Genomic DNA, 18,487 nt, shown 5'->3' with positions numbered 1-18,487 from the left:
AAAGATTTTTAAAAATTTTGTCTATTAGAATAAAAGTGGGCTGCATGCCTATAGCTCCAGATAAATGAGAAAATTGGTAACACATTGTAATTAACCTTTATTTTAAAATAAAACAGCTACCAAAAAACCATACAAAGGTATAGCTTAATAAACTAAAGTGAATACCCTTGAAACTATCACCTAGAGAGAAACAGAACTTTCGGCCAGACACCAAAAGTAGTCCCTCCACACACACGCCTCCTCACCCTGTTCATCTGTTCATCTCCAACACAGTCCCTCCTTCCTGGCATAAATGGTACACTACAGTGTACCATAATCATTTGCTTTTTTTCCTGTAGTTTTGTCACTAAAATGTGTACCCCTAGACATTACAGTTTAGTCTTGCTCATTTTTCAAAATTTCATATGCTTTTTAAGTTTCTTTTAATCTATAGGTTCCCCCTCCATTTCTTTCTTTTACCTCAATTTAACCATTGAAGAATCCAGGTCTAGATGTTCAATGCTTATACTCATTAATTTACTAGGGATTTCAAAGCAGCCATATTTAAACTCTTTCATAACAGTTGGAATACTTTTACAAAGAGACACTCCCTTTATCTTCTACTCACCACCCTGGGGTACAGTTTATACAGGAACAGTAAGATAACTGCTTCTTTTTCTTTATGTACCATCTTCAAAATAATTTGTTTTCTTATCCTTCCGAAGGTGACCAGTTAGTTGCACAAACATACACATAAACCGTATTATGAACTCTGAGATTCAAACATAATAGTTTTGTTTATTTGCTTGTTTTTTATTTACTGATTGAGTTTAGAGAGAGATGAAGGGGAGGAAAGAGAGAAACATCGATTTATTGTTCCACTTATTTATGCATTCACTGGTTGATTCCTGTATGTGCCCTGAAGGGGACAGAACCTGCAACCTTGGTGTATCAGGACAAGGCTCCAACAAACAGCTACCCAGCCAGGGCTCCTAAACATAATGTTTATTAAATTATCCTTATTAATGCTCAAATTACCCCATCTTTGGCCATGAGAACTTGGCTCCTGAGTCCTTTTGACATTACCCTGATAGTGCTTATTGTCTTCCTCACTATCTGGTAGGATAGGTTAGTCCATACTCATCTTGCACATTTCCTGCCCCGGCCATTTCTCCAAGCTCTGGTTTGTTTCTGTGCGAGATGGGATTTTAAGATATGGATTGCAGGAGAGAGATCCAAGATGGTGGAGGAGTAAGTGGAAGCTACACTAACCTCCTCTCAGAACCAACCCAGAATTACAACTAAATTGTAGGGAAATCATCCTGAACATATGGGTGGCAGGAGTATTCACTGATCCTGAATTGGTCATTGTTTCTAGAGATAAAACATCTCATGAGTTCATACTGATAGTTCTTATTCAAACTCAGGGCTCAAGGCTTTTTAACTTCTAGATAACATCTGTACCTCCGGTCTGACTGCCACACTGAAAATTCTGGTTCTCAAGGAGGACACGGGACGTGAAAGTTTAGAAATCCCATAATTACTCAGTTGCTTTATTGTCAACATATTTTAAGTCCTGGGTAAATTGGCACACTTCCCCCTCTACTCTAAACAAAGAATGCTGCAAGAAGATAATATATAAAACACATCATCAGTCACTTCAGAATTTTCCCTTGTGTTGCCTGGAGCTGGACACGTGTCCCAGGAGTCTGTGTAGTCACCAGGCTGGAAGCTGGCATGGGAGAGAGGGAGGACAGTGTGAGGAAAAGAAAAATTTGCTTTCCTCTCCTGTCTTTAGCCAAGTCCGCCCTCTAGTGGAGATGCTAATGAGCAGGAAACAGTCCAAGGCTCGTCAGTCAGGAAGTCGACTAGCTGATATTACTTAGCAATGACCACAACTGTTCCTAAAATGGGTGCTAAAGGTAGACAACATCTCCGTGGCTTTAAGTGTAGCTGGGGAGAGTAGAGGCTGCCCAAACGAAGAGCATTTTACAAACTGTCACCAAGCAACATGCCAAATTTCAAAATCATGACAGGAAGACCAAAAGAGTTTATCAAAATGACTTAATTACAATTATTTTTCAAGAAATGCCATTTGACAATGGGGTAAAGACAGTCTATTCAGCAAATGCTGTAGGGAAAATAGGATAAATACATGCAAAAAAAACTAAACTAGACTCACCTCCTTACACCATATACAAGAATAAACTCAAGATAGATTAAAGACTTAAATGTTAAGCCCTGACCCGTGTGGCTCAGTTGGCCAGGTTTTGGGGTGCATACCACCACTCAATATTTCTCTTTTACATGATGTTTCTCTCTCTTTCTCTCTCCCTTACTCCCTTACTCTTCCTCTAAAAATAAAAAATAAAATAAAATCTTTAAAATAAATAAATAAAATCTTCGAAAATAAGAATTCAATGTTAGACTAGAAACAATAAATTTCCTAGAAGAAAACACAGGGAGTAAAATCTTGGACATTTCTCAGAGCAATATTTTTCTGATATATCTCCTCAGGCAACGGAAACAAAAGAAAAAATAAACAAACGGGATTACAGCAAACTAAAAAGTTTTTGCACAGCAAAGGAAACCATTAACAAAACAAAAAGACAACCTACTGAATGTGAGAACATATTCGCCAGATACATCTGAAAAAAGGTTAATATCTAAAATTTATAAACAACTCAACACCAAAAAACCCCAAACAATCCAATTTTAAAAACAGGAAGAGGCCCTGGCTGGTGTAGCTCAGTGGATTGAGCACTGGCCTTCGAACCACAGGATCGCGGTTAAATTCCCAGTCAGGGCACATGCCTGGGTTGTAGGCCAGGTCCCCAGTAGGGAATACGTGAGAGGCAACCGCACATTGATGTTTCTCTCCCACTTTCTCCTTCCCCTCCCCCCTCTCTAAAATAAATAAATAAATAAAGTGTTAAAAAAAAAACAGAAAGAGGACCACTCCTCCAAAGAGGACATACAGATGTCCAATAAATATATGAAAAGATGCTCAAGTAATTACCAGAGAAATACAAATTAAAACGATGAAGTATCACCTCACACCTGTCAGAGTGGTTATCATCAAATCAAGAAACAAGTATTGGCCAGGATGTGGAGAAAAGGGAACCATCATGCACAGCTGGTGGGAATACAGTTAGTTGGTACAGCCACTATGGAAAATAGTATGGAGGGCCATCAAAAAATTAAAAATGGGACAGCCGATGCCCCAAAGATTCCACTCCTCAACATGTAGCTGAAGGAACACAAAACACTAATTTGAAAGAATATACTCATATGCACCCCTATGTTAATTGCAGCATTATTTACAATAGCCAAGATAAGATTGCAACCCAAGTGTCCCTCACAAGAAAAGTGGATAAAAAAGTGGTGGTACATATGTATAATAGAATGTTACTCAGCCATAAAAAAAGAATGAAATCTTATCATTTGCAACAGCATGGATGGGCCTAGAGAATATTATGCTAAGTGAAATAAAAGACAGAAATACCAAATGATTTCACTTACATGTGGACTCTAAAGAATAAAATAAACACACAAAATTGAAACAGACTCAGATACAGAAAAGACTGTTGATAGAGGGGTAGAGGTTGAAGGATTGGGTGGAAAAAAGTGAAGGGATTAAGAAGTACAAATTGGAAGTTATGAAACAGTCATGGGAATATAAAGTATAGCACAGGGAACATTGAAATTACTATGTATGGTGCCGGTTGAGATATATCAGGGGAAACATTTTGTAAAGTACATGATCATCTAACCACTGTGCCGTACACCTTAAACTCACACAAAATAATATTGAATGTAAACCGTAATAATAAAAAATGCCATTTTCTTTCAATGGGACATAGTACAAGATATAACTGCTCATATACACTTTTAAAGTATTATAAGTCACAAGTGACATAATCAGGTTCATAGGCTTAAAAATCTTACATACAAAAATCAATCAGTGGATTCAGAGATGAAGTCCTATATTCTTTGGCATCTGATTGATGTTAAGACTCATTTTAGTCATAAAAACCTTAGGGTTTTTAAAAAAATATTTTAATGACTTTTATATGTTCATTCAATAATGTACAAATTCTGTGTATTTCAAAGACTTGAATTTGGCCCTGGCTGGTGTAGCTCAGTGGATTGAGTGCGGGCCTGTGAAGCAAAGGATCACGGTTCGATTCCCAGTCAGGGCACATGCCTGAGTTGCAGGACAGTTCCCAGCAGGGGACACAAGAAAGGCAACTACATTGATATTTCTCTCCTTCCCTTCCCCTCTAAGGATAAATAAAAAAATCTTTTTAAAAAGACTTGAATTTGGATTTTACTCAACTTTAAACTGCATTTATACGTGTTATGGAGAAGAGGCCAAAGAGAAGAGGAAAGAGGTCATGAAAAAATGCATTATTAAGATGACTTGATGCCCTGGCTGGGTAACTCGGTTATAGGGTTTGGCCAATGTGCCAAGGCTGTGGGTTCAATTCCCAGTCAAGACACATACAAGAATTCAGCAATGAATGCATGGATGGGTGAAACAACAATTTGATATCTCTCTCTCTCCCCCATCCTCTCTCTAAAATCAGTTAATAAAAAAAATTTAAGGTTGAATTGATCAGTTTTTGTCTTTCGTGAACCTCGGGTGCTCCAGTTGTATTAATCAGAATACAATGCTCATGCTATACCTTTATCACTAATTCATGCAAGGCCTTTTCCATTTTGTTATTTGTTTAATGGTATAAAGAACCTGGGTATTTTCATACTTTTTCATGCAAAATTTAAAGCATATTGTTTTTGCTTGAACCACAATATGCCACCAGAACTATTACCGTTTTTAAAACCTAACAATGTTAACTTGAAGTTTTCCATAGCATAAAAATAAATTACATTATCATTTTAATATCTACCCGGTATTTCTGTATCCTACCACATAGGCCATAACTTATTTAACCAATCCCGTTCCATACAGTAGTATATCTGTTTCTAGTGTATTTCTATTATCAGTAGTAAAATAAGTGTGGGTACGATCGCAGGCGAGTGAAGCTGACCCTGGTAAGCAGAGATAAACTCGGGTCTAGCAATCTGGAGCGCAGGAGTCATCACCCAAAGGACTGACCACACCCTCGCCCTCCCGGGGACAGTGAGGCCGGGAAGAGAGGGCCTTCCTCGCTCCCCTCCTCACGGACTCTAGACTCGGACAGCTCAATGGACTTCTAAGGAAGTGAAGGCCGGGGACACTGGCGTGCAGCTTGGATTCCGGACCTTTGCGCCCGGCACAACGAGTCACTCAACCCAGATCCTTCGCCCCCCCGGACTGGGCGAAGATCCCGAATTGTGGCACACCCCAACCTTGCACTTATCCGGGTTACTTATAAACCTGGAGAAAGGGGTAGGAAGCGGAGTACTTGCTTATCCTAGCTAGGTGGCCGGGGACTGAAAGGTAAAAGCAAGGAAGGACTCAGGGTCTAGGGAAGGTCTGCAAATCCTTGACAGCCAAGGGGAACTGACGGAACCGGAAAGGCCCGTTGACGCCCATTGGTGTGTTAGGGAGCGTCTGCAAAGAACGCAGAGGGGAGCCACGGGTCATCTAAAAAGTTATCAAAGCGGCTAAGGGGATGTTTAGGAAGAGCGGTCCCCACAAGAACAAGGCTTTCGGAAGGTAAACCCAGAATGAAGATTATGTAGGCCTGGGTCCCCATCTGTAACGTGAACACACCTTATACGCGCCGCCATTCCTAAGGTAGGCCCGCCTGAATCGGCGAACGAAAAGAGGAATAAAGCTGGAGCCGGAGGGGAAGAGAGATGGCTGGGGGGCGGCGGGCAAGGTGAAGGCGTCAGAGATCGTCTGAAAAGTGCAAAGTCACATGAACTTTTAGGGACCGACAGCAAATTGTATCCCTTACTAAGACACCTGTCGGCAGCGAAATCCCCAAGTTCTTTTTGTTGTTGTTGTTTTCTTCAAACTTCTTTTGTAAACTCCATCCCTCACCCATTAGTTGTAGTTCCGTTGTCTCCGATACCGGGCGCACCCGGTTCCCCACTTACTCCTTCCAACAAGTAGCGAACACCCTCCCTAGATCGAGGGCGTTCTCCTCCCATCATGCACTTTCTCCCACCCACCTGTCAATCACCAAGCCCTACGGTCCAGTTAGCCGACCAAAGGGGCGGTGCTATCGGGGGAGTCGCGTGACGTCGACAGTCCGGGGGGCCCGGCAGCCAGGAGATGAGTGACGAGGGTGTCGCGTGACGAAGGAACAGTTGGCCAACGCTGTGGCGGCAGTCGGTGTAAACAAGGCCTCTCGCCCCCGCAGATCCGGCGACCGCTCCTGGCTGGTGGGTGGTCTTGTGCGGGGCAGTAACCGCCGGCCTCAGCGGGAGGGGCTTCTCGGCTGGTACACCTTGGTGTACACGCCCCCCGCTCACCACGTGGGCGTGAGGCTAGGAAGGAAGGGGTGTTAAGCCGAATTCTAACGTCATTGGTTACTGCTGCTGCCGGCTTTCGCAAGAAAGCACTTTGATTGGCCGGTAAGGGGGGCGTCGGGGGTCTTTGAGTCCTAAGGCTTCTGATTGGCTAGATGAGATAAGCTTGCTTTCTTCCGGGAGGGGTTTTGCTTGGTCGGCCAAAGAGGTTAAGAGGGACTTTGGTAGGTGAGTTTGAGGTAGAAAACTAAGAAATTCCTCTTCAAAGAATTCTCACTGGTGAGCTCGGGCAGTCTCCTAGGCTTCTCTCTTATTTTTTTTGCTTCACAAGCCTGGGGAAGTTTTGTGTTCCAGAAGCGCTGGAGTTGTCACAGGCTAAGGAAAAAGGGATCTCCTCGGTCCCTAGGAAGTGTTGCTCTCCTAGAGATAGCGACCCCTGTCTCAGGAGACCCTAGCATTTCTAGAGCAGGCTTTACTTTCACCAAACCCAAGGAGGTGATAGGAGTCCCTGCACGGGGCTTGAGGATGCTGTGACCAGAAGATGGGATCCCGGAACAGCAGCAGCGCAGGAACTGGACCCGGAGACTCCTCCGAGGGTTTGCCCCGAAGAGGGGCTGGCCTGCGTCGGAGTGAAGAAGAAGAGGAGGAGGATGAAGATGTGGATCTGGCCCAGGTATTGGCCTATCTCCTTCGCAGGTAACTTGCCCCCTGGTGTGTCCTCACCAGGTGCCACCACAGTCCCTTGATCCCAACTCCAGGCCAGGAAGTTCCAGAAGACAGGGAATGGGATTAGCCCAGGACAGCTGTTCTGCTGGACACACAGCACTCAGCTCCACACCCAGTAAGAGTGGTTCTTGCCTAGGGTCACCAAGATAACTCACTGTTGTGTTTGAGGGGACTGTTCAAGGGGGCCTCTCTAGCTATGACTACACAAATGTAATGTATTTTCCAAGTAAGTAAAAAGGCGGGGGGGGGGGGCGGCCTGGTGGGAAGAAAGTGATGTGAGGGGGTGGGGGGAAGAGTTGGGGAGGTGAATATTGAACTTTAGTGAAGTTAATTATGTGTGACATGAGGCCATGTGGATTTACCTGAAAAAGAAGTTTAAATTAACTCTGACCCTGCTGTGGAAGAAAGAATGCTTTGAGGAAAGTGACCCCAAGAATTGACTGGAAAGGTAGTAAAAATGGGTTTGTTTCTTAGCTGTGTCTTCTTGAGAAGACAAGCTTGGGAATTCCTTCAGAATACTATGTTCTATGCTGGACTCTTTAGGCAGAGGCTCAGAGGGAAATGCTGCCCGAATATTTGACTTTTGGGGAAGTCAGCTTAGTAGGTCTTGTCAATCTTCATGTAATTTGGGGGTTCTCTATTCCTGCTGAAAGAGTGATAATTAGTCTTATAGAAGACTGCCAGTAACAGCCAAGGTCTAGTCAGCCTCAGAGCTCAAAATGGGAATAGCATGAGGCTTTGAGTACCAGTGGTCTAAGAGCTGGATAGCTATTGATTCTGAATCTGGTTGGTTTGGGAAAGGGATCCTCCCCCTTTATCATGGGAGGGGGGGTCTCTCCACAGGGGCCAAGTGAGGTTGGTGCAGGGAGGAGGTGCAGCAAATTTACAACTCATCCAGGCCCTCTCAGACTCGGAGGAAGAGCATGACAATGCTTGGGATGGTCGTCTTGGGGACCGGTACAACCCACCGGGTAAGAGGAAAGGCAGACTAAGACCCTAACATCAGAAGACTTTCATCAGCATTGGCTGGTGTGGCTCGGTGGACTGAGTGCCGGCCTAGGAACCAAAGGGTTGTGGGTTCAATTCCCAGTCAGGGCACATGCCTGGATTGCAGGCCAGGTCCCCAGTAGGGGGTGCGTGAGATGCAACCACACACTGATGTTTCTCTACCTCTCTTTCTCTCTCCCTTCCCCTCTCTAAAAATAAATGAATAAACAAAATCTTTAAAAAGTAAAAAAAGAAGAAGACTTTCATTAGAAAGCCCTTTAAAAATTTTTGGCAAAGAACAATTAAATTGAAAGAAGATAACATAATTCAGGGAATGAGGGAGTCCTTGCAGACTCAGTATATGCAGCCACATTGAGTGGGCTTGCACACAAGTCTGCTAACTGTCCTGTGGGACTGAAAGACCTAGGATGAAACTTCTCCTTGGTCCTCACAGTGGATGCAACCCCTGACACCCGGGAGCTGGAATGCAATGAGATCAAGACACAAGTGGAATTGGCCACAGGGCAGCTGGGGCTTAGGCAGTCAGCCCAGGAACACAGCTTCCCTCAAATGCTGTACCAGGTAGGCCCCCACCTCCCACCAGCCTGGCAGCAGGCCTATCAAGGTAGCCAGAAGCTCTGCTAGCCCTGGAGTAGAGGGAAGTAAACTTTCCAAAGAAACCTCAAGTGCTCGACCTAGAGAGGTCCTAGCCAGCCTGCTTCAGTTCTGTGGGACATACTGTGGGTGGTATCCATTTCTGTAACAAGAGCAATGACTCTGGAGAAGGGAGCTTGGTGTGGCTAAACTGGCCTGTGTTTCTGCTAGCAGTATTTCCCAATGCTTTCCTTTAGAGAGAACGGGGACTCTGCCACCAGGGAAGCTTCTCCCTTGGGGAACGGTCTCGAGTGATGTCTCAGTGAGTATGGGGCTTATCTTCTGAATTTTGAAGGGATAGATGTTAAAGGATCCTCGGGGGTATTAAGGTTAGGTTAAGTGGGTTTAAAACTTTGAGAGTAAACAAAGTGGAAAGGTATAGAAATTGAGAGGATGATAGAATGAATGAAAGAAAGAGGATCATACCCAAAGCCAAAAGGGAATAATGGCCTTATACTCACATCCAGCTCTGGATTCTGCCAACCAGGACACTCGTCATTCTGAGCTCCCCTTACCCTCACTTTCCCTCTTCTCCCCAGCTTCTTGCCCAATGATCTCAGCTTCACTGATACCTACTCTCAGAAGGCTTTCTGTGGAATCTATAGCAAAGATGGTCAAATCTTCATGTCTGCTTGCCAAGGTACCAGACCCTGGTCCTATGAACCGCCCTAGAACAAGAAATGGCCCCTCTGGCTGAAGCTAGAAAGGCTCAGTCCCTGACTTACAGATACTTAGAGTACATTTTTCAGACATACTGAGGGAGGTTGATCTGGAGAGGCTTCAAGGAATGCATTCCCTAATTTTGTCCGGTCCCTACACAGACCAGACAATCAGGCTGTATGACTGCCGGTATGGCCGCTTTCATAAATTCAAGAGCATCAAGGCCCGGGATGTAGGTTGGAGTGTCCTGGATGTGGCCTTCACCCCTGATGGGAACCATTTCCTATACTCCAGCTGGTCTGATTACAGTGAGTATGCCCCAGACTTGCACTCTCTCTCCAGCCTGGGACCTGAGATCTCCAAACGCCCACCTCCTCTGTGCAGGACTCCACGCCTTCTCCTGGAAACGTCACTCCCAGGGTCTGACACCCTGACCCTTTGTTCCATCTCCTCTCTAACTTCATCTCTACTGGCCTTCCCCTAGCCCTGAAAGATTCTTGTTTCTCTTCTCTTAGTTCATATCTGCAACATCTACGGGGAGGGAGACACACACACTGCCCTGGATCTAAGGTACTGGCTTCCCTTCCTGGTCAGACTCATCAGAAACTTCTCAAGGAAGGCTCTCCAGGAGCAAACCTCTTGAACTGGAACTCCTGCTTAGAGGGAAAAGTTCACTGGTTGCAAGTTTCTCTGTGTGGATTCCCGGGAGGGACCCACCCATCCTGTCAGCAGAGGACCAGGGTAAAATGGATGGTTGCAGGATTATTTCTGGGTTCTCCCTGAGGTGATCTACATTCCGGCTCGTGTTGGCAGGACTTCTTTTCCCTCAAGAAATGTGCCTTACAACCCTCATCAGATTCTACGTGGATTAACAAAGGCTGAAGGGAAGTGCACTTAACCAGCTCCTCTTTTGCTCTTTTCAGGCCAGATGAACGTCGCTTTGCGGTCTTCTCCATTGCCGTCTCCTCAGATGGAAGAGAAGTGCTAGGAGGGTGAGTGTTTGTGGGGGACGTTGCTCTCGGTTAATAGAGTCCTCCCAGAGACTTGCTCTGCTGTTACAGAAACCCAGGCAGCTATGGAAAACAATAGCCCTTCTCTAAGGTCAAGATTTACTGCTTCACCTCTTGGTCACTGTTTCCGCAGAATGAGATGGGAGGTCTCAGTCCTCCTCGCAAACAGGGCTAACTCTTCTGTCTTCTGTATAAAAGACAAGGGTTTGCTCCTTGGTGGGACTTCACAACAGGGACTCTCCAGAGCACACATACCATTTGTCCTCTTGCTCCTGGCTCCAGTACCCTGTTTATTCCTTCCCTTTCAGGGCCAATGATGGCTGCCTGTATGTCTTTGATCGAGAACAGAACCGGCGCACCCTTCAGGTATTGCTCCTGAGACTTAGAGTCTCTGCCTCCTGGCCCTTGGCCTATTAGAAGACCCAGAAAGAGGGCCTAGATATCCTCGCCTCTTTCTCCCTTAGATTGAGTCCCATGAGGATGATGTGAATGCAGTGGCCTTTGCTGACACGAGCTCCCAAATCCTGTTCTCTGGGGGTGACGATGCCATCTGCAAAGTGTGGGATCGACGCATCATGCGGGAGGATGACCCCAAGCCTGTGGGTGCACTGGCTGGACATCAGGATGGCATCACCTTCATTGACAGCAAGGTGGGTAGAGAGGCAGCACTGCACAGCCAGGCTGCTAAGGTTCCCGTTGTCCAGGAGAAGGTGTCAAAATGGACTGGTGTGGGAACTTGCCCAGGGTCCTTGTTAGCCACGTTTGTAAGAGCCAGAGTTTAGGGAAGGGGTTTAAGCCAGGAAACGTGAGATCCATTGGTACCCAACACCGGTGGGAACCAATGAAGCAGGCCAGGGCTTTTCTGTACAAGAAAAGTAGAAGACAGTTAACCCAGGATAGAATGGAGACTGGGCGACTGCCATGGGCAAAGAAGGGGAAGCCCAATTGGGATGGATTTGGGGGTAGAAAATCAATGTGAGCCCACCTAGATGAGGAGAGAGGCAAACAAAATCAGATGACTGGCATTTTTACCCCTCAACTGGAGAAGGGGGCTGGACTCACAGCACCAACATTTGCAAGCTCTGATGCTTCTTCATTATCCATCTTGGGATTTACAGGGTGATGCCCGGTATCTCATCTCCAACTCCAAAGACCAAACCATCAAGCTCTGGGATATCCGGCGCTTTTCCAGTCGGGAAGGCATGGAAGCCTCACGCCAGGCTGCCATACAGCAAAACTGGGACTACCGCTGGCAGCAGGTTCCCAAAAAAGGTGAGAGTGGAAGGTAGAGCCTGAGATCTGGAGTGTGAAGAGTCGGGGTGGTCTTTCACCCCTGGAGAGGTCTGTCATGGGCACAGTGAATATTGCTGTAGCTTGGAGCTGAGTCCTGGAGTCCTTCCCCTACTCCCCTTTGCCAGGCATTAACTCTTTGTTTGCTGAATCATGGGAAGAGCCAAGCGTTCCCAGGGTTGGGGGCTGGGGACCACTTTAAACTAACCTGTACAAAAATATTTCAGTATCTTAACAATCAGCAGGAGGCCCAGCTAATTGTTGATGAATACCAGCTGACTGTTAGATGGAGAAAGAGCCACCATTTTGGCGGTTGGAAAGATTATTGTCTGTGAGCATTGATCTTTGCTAAGGACTGGTGATTTGGAAGAATCCAGACTCCTAACCTAGGGCTCTTCCTGCTTCCCTACCCAGCCTGGCGGAAGCTGAAGCTCCCGGGGGACAGCTCCTTGATGACCTACAGGGGCCATGGGGTACTGCACACCCTCATTCGTTGCCGATTCTCCCCCATCCATAGCACTGGCCAGCAGTTCATCTATAGTGGCTGCTCCACTGGCAAAGTGGTTGGTAAGGATTGTATTAGAACAGGGGCCTCAGAAGGGCAGGAATGTTTCCCAGGCATTCTACCTGTAACTACCAGTGACCACCTTAAAAAGCTCAGTGACATGTATAAGTGGAATTTAATTTAAGTTGGTGCAAGGGAGGTTTTAACAAAGAAACAGAAAACATTCTATTCATCAGCATTTCAAATTAAGAGAAGGAACATAGAATTCTAGTCAGTAAATATAATAGATTACCAAAATTATACCCAGTTCTGTTTTGTAGCCAGTCGAGTAAAGAGATTGCAGATGAAAGGTAGGAGGGAACAGAGATAAAATAGAATGTCACAAAAAAAACCCCAGCAAGTAGTAAAGGACATACAGCCACTGAAGCAGGAGGAATGCACAAACACAGCAGCATCTATAAGGAGCCTAAAACTGAACTCACATGGAGACTCATCCAGAAAGAGAAAGGTATGCCCACGCAGACAAGGAACCGCAGGTTCATATGTTTTTTGGAGATATCCATTGTTGACTTTTGTGGTGCTGTCCTTATGGGCTTTATAAAAAAATCCTCACCTGAGGGTATGTTTATTGATTTTAGAGAGAGGGAAACATCCATTGGATGCCTCTCGTATGCACCCTGACTTGGGATCGAACCCACAGCCTTTTGGTGCGTGGGATGATGCTCCAACCAACTGAGCCACCAACCAGGGCCAGATTTTGTGAGCATTTTAGAAAGTTGTTGCTAAAAGCTTTAAAACCACATTACATTATGTTAAGTGTAGACCTTGTGAAATTTAGCTGAGGGCCAGAGATACCCAAGTTCTGCTAGACCATACCCTCAGCCTGAAGTAGGGAAAAGGAAATAGAAACCGAGAAAAACCTTGTCTTCTGCTGTGGGTTTTGTTCCCCCGGGAAAGGGGTAAGTTGCCTGAGAGGCATATAAGTGGTATTTCCCAGGGAGAGATGAGGGGTGGCTAGAAGTTCCTGTGGTGGCCCCTCTCCACTATGGTCTTTCCTGAACAGTGTACAACCTCCTCAGTGGACACATAGTGAAGAAGCTGACCAGCCACAAGGCCTGTGTGCGTGACGTCAGTTGGCACCCCTTTGAGCAGAAGATTGTCAGCAGTTCGGTGAGGTTGCAAGGGTTAGGGGGAGCCAGTGCATGTCTGGGACCTGGGACGGGGCAGCACCCCCTGACTACTCACCACCTTCTTCCCTGCAGTGGGATGGGAACCTGTGTTTGTGGCAGTACCGCCAGGCTGAGTACTTCCAGGATGACATGCCAGAGTCTGAGGAATGCCCCAGTGCTCCTGCCACAGCGCCCCACCCCTCTTCAGCCATTTCCTCGCCCTAGTGGATCTGACCTCCGGCCCATACATGGCTGAGCCTCTTGATAAGCCCTCTGCCTTCTCTTCCCCTTCTCCCTTCTAGGGGAATTTTCGGGGACTTGTTGGCATTGGATGGGGAGAAACAGAAGCCCAGGCTTTCAAGGTCCTAAGTGAGCCCTGGAAAAGCCTCCTCATGTGTCTCCCCACATGCTCACACCCCATGCAGCTTGGCTGTCTGTCTCTGGCCAGGATCTGGCAGGACTGCCATTATTTTACCTGGGGTGTGGCCCTTGTAAGAGAACTGGTCTGAGTGTTTTTAATCATGTTTGGATGTTAGGTATTAGCTTCTAGAGTAGATGCTTAGGGCCATGTCTGCACAGAGCTGTCAGCCAGGCCCATTGCCCAGGCCTTCACCTTAAGGATTAAACTGGCCAAACAAAAGGCCAGGCATCCTGGCCTTCCTTCCAGAGATCCTGATGGATAGAGCTGTAGCCCTTCTGGGGAGGGTGGGATGGGCGAAACATGTCCTCAGCAGCCTCCTGGGGTGGGAATTATGTCTTTTCTCTCCTGTGTCTGGGTCTTCAGGGTACAACAGGCTGTGGTATGAGAGGCTCCATGTGACTTCTCACAAGGCAGGCCCTCCCACCCAGAACGTCCCGTCTTGTAGAGGCCAGCAGCTTCAAGGAGGGATGTTGAAGTAGGACTCCTTCGTCCTCTCACTGGCTTTGGCTCCCTCAATAAACTCTGTGGGAACCTGACTCTGTCTGTCTCTGTCTCCTTTTCCTGTCTGAGGTCTTTATCTTCTCACTTCAAGAAAATAGTTTCAACAAAGCCTTCAGATGTGCTTCTCTCTGGGGAAAAAACACCCCTTTGATGCTTCGAGATGTAGGGAAATATCAAAAATCATCTGTTAACTGAACTCTTCAATAGGTAGTCCCTCGCCAGCCTCAGAAACTTCTCAGCAAGTAGAAATCAAGAGAACAGGAAATAACTGCATTTTAGACCCACACATGTGCATCAGCTCTCTTCTGGGGCTGGTCCAGCCTACAAGAAAAAGTAGCCCAGAGCCAGAGACAACCTGGTAGGCACTGATGCACTGAGGGTACTGATGCCTGGTAGGCACTGAGGGCACTTCACCCTCACAGTCACCCCTGGTATAGGGTAGGAAGTGGAGACATACAGAGGTCAGGCAGCACGCCCCAGAGCAGCCTGATGGTGTAGACGATAGGGGAGCTAGGGTTCACGTTCAGCTCTGCTCCATCTTTCCACACGTTTCACTATCTCCAAGGCAATTTTCAAACCAGGATACACACCTACAGGGGTTCTCAGAGATGCAGCAAGGGGTAAAAGGAGTACCTATTTCACAGTGAAACCAGTTGTGTTTTTTTTTAAATGAATTGTTCAGATGCTCAGCCTCCGTGTGTTCTCCAAGCGCTCTGCCCAGTGTGAAACTCCCTTCCCTCTGGCCCTTTTCATTTGCCCTCTGCTGCATCATCACCCCAGAGATGCCACCCATTGACCCAGAACCTGTAGTACCTCCAAGGGTGCCCAAGTTAGAAGCAAATTAAAACTATTACTGTCCTGCCCTGGCTGGTGTAGCTCAGTGGATTGAGTGCGGGCCTGTGAACCAGACGATCGAGGTTCGATTCCCAGTCAGGGCACATGCCTGGGTTGCAGGCCAGTTCCCAGCAGGGGACTCAGGAGAGGCAACCACACATTGATATTTCTCTCCTCTCCTTCCCCTTCCCTCTAAAGATAAATGAATAAAATCTTTAAAAAAAAAACAAACTATTACTGTCCTCAAAGTCCCATTTAATGAAGGCCCTAAAGATAACTCATTCTCAATAAGAAATGTATTTCCAATACAATTTTAGGTTACTGTTACCAAAATGTGTGAAATATTTGTTGTACTAATAATGCATTCTATACTGCTAACAATTATGCAAATTCAATTCTGAAGAAAATTTAAACTTTTAGAGCTTTATGAACACAAAGTGCTTAAAAATTAAATTTCAAAGTATATACTTTCATTTTTTGCAGTGAAGCATGGTCAATAAAAGACTTTCAAGAATAAAAACATTAGGTCCTGAGTGGTGTGGCTTAGTTGGTTGGGCATTGTCCCACAAAGCAAAAGGTCACCGGTTCCACTTTCTGTCAGGGCACATGCCTAGGTTGTGGGTTCAGTCCCTGGTCGGGGCGCATAGCAGAGGCAGATGGATGTTACTCTCTCACACTGATGTTTCTCTCCCTCTCTCCCATCCCCTCTGGAAAGAGAGGGAGGGAGGGAAGGAGAGAGACAGGAAGGAAAGAAAGAGAGAAAAGAACAGAACAGTAGGGTAAGTTCTTCGAGGGAAGTACAATGGCAATATAATTTCTGACAAGATCTCGTCCCCCACCAACTAGTGTAACTCAGTGGATTTGGCATTGTCCTGCAAAAGTCTGGTTCAATTCCTGGTTAGGGCACATGCCTGGGTTGCAGGCCCGGTCCCTATTTGGGGGTGTGGGAGAGGCTGCCAGTCTGTCAGTGTTTTCCTATCTTCCCCTCTCTTTGGAAATAAAGTATTTTTAAAAAATCTTATCCCCTGTGTTTTAAATGGATTACAGCTATTGTGCCAGATCTGAGTAGGAGGCCTGGACCACACTGATGATGAGGCAGACACAGGTTTTTAAATAAATTCCAAGGTTTGGTTTAACCTTTCTGACACTTTCAACCCACCTATGTTTGTGCTTCGTTTTATTTGAGAGACCTCTGTAAATAGCTTAGATTCTTCCTCCTACCTGCCTGCAGCACCGCATGTTAAATCCAGCTTGTGAATAAACCTGTTTCACAAAACCTCCCCTCAGATATGTTGATTTCCTCACTTCCCATTCTTAAGACATAATGTTGCTTTAAAAGGTCTAACTGTAAAGAAATCTCAGAAGCCTCAAACAAAATTTTTTTAAATTTCCATGTGGATCAAACAGTAAAGTTGCAGGGTGGACAGTGACTAGCTGTCTAAATAGAAACAGGCAGACCCAAGCAGGCTATGCTCAGAGACAACCCCGAACAGCAGGCCTAGCCCTGAGACATTAACTAGAACATGGTTGGGGACACAGGTCTAGAGGGCCAAGGGGACACAGGGCTAATTGGAAAGGACACAGACTGCAATCCAGACACACGCCAGAGGCTGGGACCCTGCTGACGTGGCAGCCCTCTGCCCTGGCCCCTTACTGCCCCCCGCCCCTCTCCCCCCTCCTGCCAGCTGCCAACAGGGCTCTGCCCTGTGTCTGCCACACCTGTCACTGCCTGTCCTTGTCCAGGGGGGCCCCATCAGCCCCTCCTCAGCCACCCAGTAGAGCAAGCGGTTAGTGGGGAGGGGAGGGAACATGGAGCGGGGGCCAGTAGTGGGGGCAGGGCCGGGGGCCAGGGCCCGAGTCCGGGCACTGCTGGGCTGCCTGGTCAAGGTGCTGCTCCGGGTGGCCTCTGCCTTGCTGTACTTTGGGAGCGAACAGGCTGCCCGCCTCTTGGGCAGCCCCTGCTTACGGCGCCTGTACCATGCCTGGTTGGCAGCAGTGGTCATCTTTGGGCCCCTTCTGCAATTCCATGTCAACCCTCGGACTATCTTCGCCAGCCACGGCAACTTCTTCAATATGTGAGTCCGCTTGAGGCCATAGGTGCCTCTCCCTGCACTCTGGGATCCTAGCTCCCTCCAGGCTTCTGTCCTCTTGCCAGTCCAAACACTAAAAATAGGCCAGGAGGCTGAGGAGAAGGTCAGGGGGGAGGGGGAAACCATTGTGGGGGTACAGAGGAAGTGGGAGCAGGGCTACAGAGGAAATACGGACCCTAGAAGGCCTAATGGGCCTATAAGTGAATGGGCGTGGGAGGTACGAGACACAAGAAATAGAGAGCCAATGATGAAATGTAGGACTGGGGACAGCAGTGATTGGGAACACAGACTGGACCAGGGAGACTGGGCTGAAGGTTCTCAGTAGCCTCCCCTCTTTTCTGCCCACAGAAAGTTTGTGAATTCGGCATGGGGCTGGACATGCACCTTCCTGGGGGGCTTCGTGTTGCTGGTGGTGTTCCTGGCTACACGGAGTGTGGCTGTAACTGCCCGGCACCTGAGCCGACTGGTGGTGGGGGCAGCTGTGTGGCGGGGGGCTGGCCGCGCCTTCCTGCTCATTGAGGACCTGACCGGCTCCTGCTTCGAGCCTTTGCCCCAGGGCCTGTTGCTCCACGAGCTGCCTGACCGCCGCAGCTGCCTGGCAGCGGGCCACCAGTGGCGGGGCTACACAGTCTCCTCCCACACCTTCCTGCTCACCTTCTGCTGCCTGCTCATGGCCGAGGAAGCAGCAGTGTTCGCCAAGTACCTGGCCCATAGGCTGCCCGCGGGCGCACCCCTGCGCCTTGTCTTCCTGCTCAACGTGCTGTTACTGGGCCTCTGGAACTTCTTGCTGCTCTGTACCGTCATCTATTTCCACCAGTATACTCACAAGGTGGTGGGTGCTGCAGTGGGCACCTTTGCCTGGTACCTCACCTATGGCAGCTGGTATCATCAGCCCTGGTCTCCAGGGAGCCCAGGCCATGGGCTCTTCCCTCGCCCCCACTCCAGCCGCAAGCATAACTGAAAGAAATAAAGGCACATCAAGGCTGTCTCTGGCCCGTCTCATCATTTGGTTGGGGGATCTAGGAAGGGTGGGAAGGGTAAAAAGAGGCTGGTGGTCACTGAGGTTCGTCAGCCATTCCTTGCTGTCATCAACTTTGAATGTCCTTCCTTATACTTGATGGCCATTCCTCCTGCAGTCCTTTCAGTCTCCCAGTCCTTGCAGACGTTGAGCCAGCTGAGGCTCTGATATCACAGAATGGCACTGCAAGGGCAGGTAACAGTCCCCAGGTGTGGGCAGC

General features: G+C 47.4%; 2 protein-coding genes and 1 long non-coding RNA gene across 12 annotated transcripts; 2 read left to right on the top strand and 1 right to left on the bottom strand.

Moving 5' to 3' along the window:
• Positions 1–4,028: 4,028 nt before the first annotated feature.
• Positions 4,029–4,470, bottom strand: LOC118980795 (uncharacterized). Its single transcript, XR_005065224.1, has 2 exons — positions 4,297–4,470; positions 4,029–4,093 (listed from the first exon to the last, which is right to left on the bottom strand). It is a non-coding gene; the product is annotated as an uncharacterized LOC118980795 (long non-coding RNA).
• Positions 4,471–5,385: 915 nt separating this feature from the next.
• On the top strand, positions 5,386–14,459 carry DCAF11 (DDB1 and CUL4 associated factor 11). Of its 10 annotated transcripts, none has more exons than XM_037037432.1 (15): positions 5,386–5,722; positions 6,919–7,098; positions 7,930–8,099; positions 8,570–8,697; positions 8,967–9,031; positions 9,309–9,409; positions 9,591–9,737; positions 9,945–9,999; positions 10,353–10,421; positions 10,748–10,805; positions 10,904–11,089; positions 11,558–11,711; positions 12,144–12,296; positions 13,298–13,404; positions 13,497–14,459. In XM_037037432.1, the coding sequence occupies exons 2-15, from the start codon at positions 6,944–6,946 to the stop codon at positions 13,626–13,628; spliced, it is 1,680 nt and encodes a 559-aa protein (XP_036893327.1). In that variant the 5' UTR covers positions 5,386–5,722; positions 6,919–6,943; the 3' UTR covers positions 13,629–14,459. The 10 variants fall into 10 exon arrangements, 9 of the variants coding, with proteins under 9 accessions (XP_036893327.1, XP_036893325.1, XP_036893334.1 ...); XM_037037430.1 differs by having other exon boundaries at positions 6,895–7,098; XM_037037439.1 differs by having other exon boundaries at positions 5,389–5,722; positions 7,972–8,099.
• A 1,696-nt stretch (positions 14,460–16,155) lies between these two features.
• FITM1 (fat storage inducing transmembrane protein 1) lies at positions 16,156–18,235 on the top strand. The gene is made up of 2 exons (XM_037037657.1): positions 16,156–17,234; positions 17,598–18,235. The coding sequence occupies exons 1-2, from the start codon at positions 16,969–16,971 to the stop codon at positions 18,208–18,210; spliced, it is 879 nt and encodes a 292-aa protein (XP_036893552.1). The 5' UTR covers positions 16,156–16,968; the 3' UTR covers positions 18,211–18,235.
• The last annotated feature ends 252 nt before the right edge of the window (positions 18,236–18,487 follow it).

The sequence above is a fragment of the Sturnira hondurensis genome, unplaced genomic scaffold, assembly GCF_014824575.4.
Source record: "Sturnira hondurensis isolate 20B ecotype Veracruz unplaced genomic scaffold, ASM1482457v3 Scaffold0023357, whole genome shotgun sequence".
Lineage (NCBI taxonomy): Eukaryota > Metazoa > Chordata > Mammalia > Chiroptera > Phyllostomidae > Sturnira > Sturnira hondurensis.
This window is presented reverse-complemented; position numbering and strand designations above follow the sequence as displayed.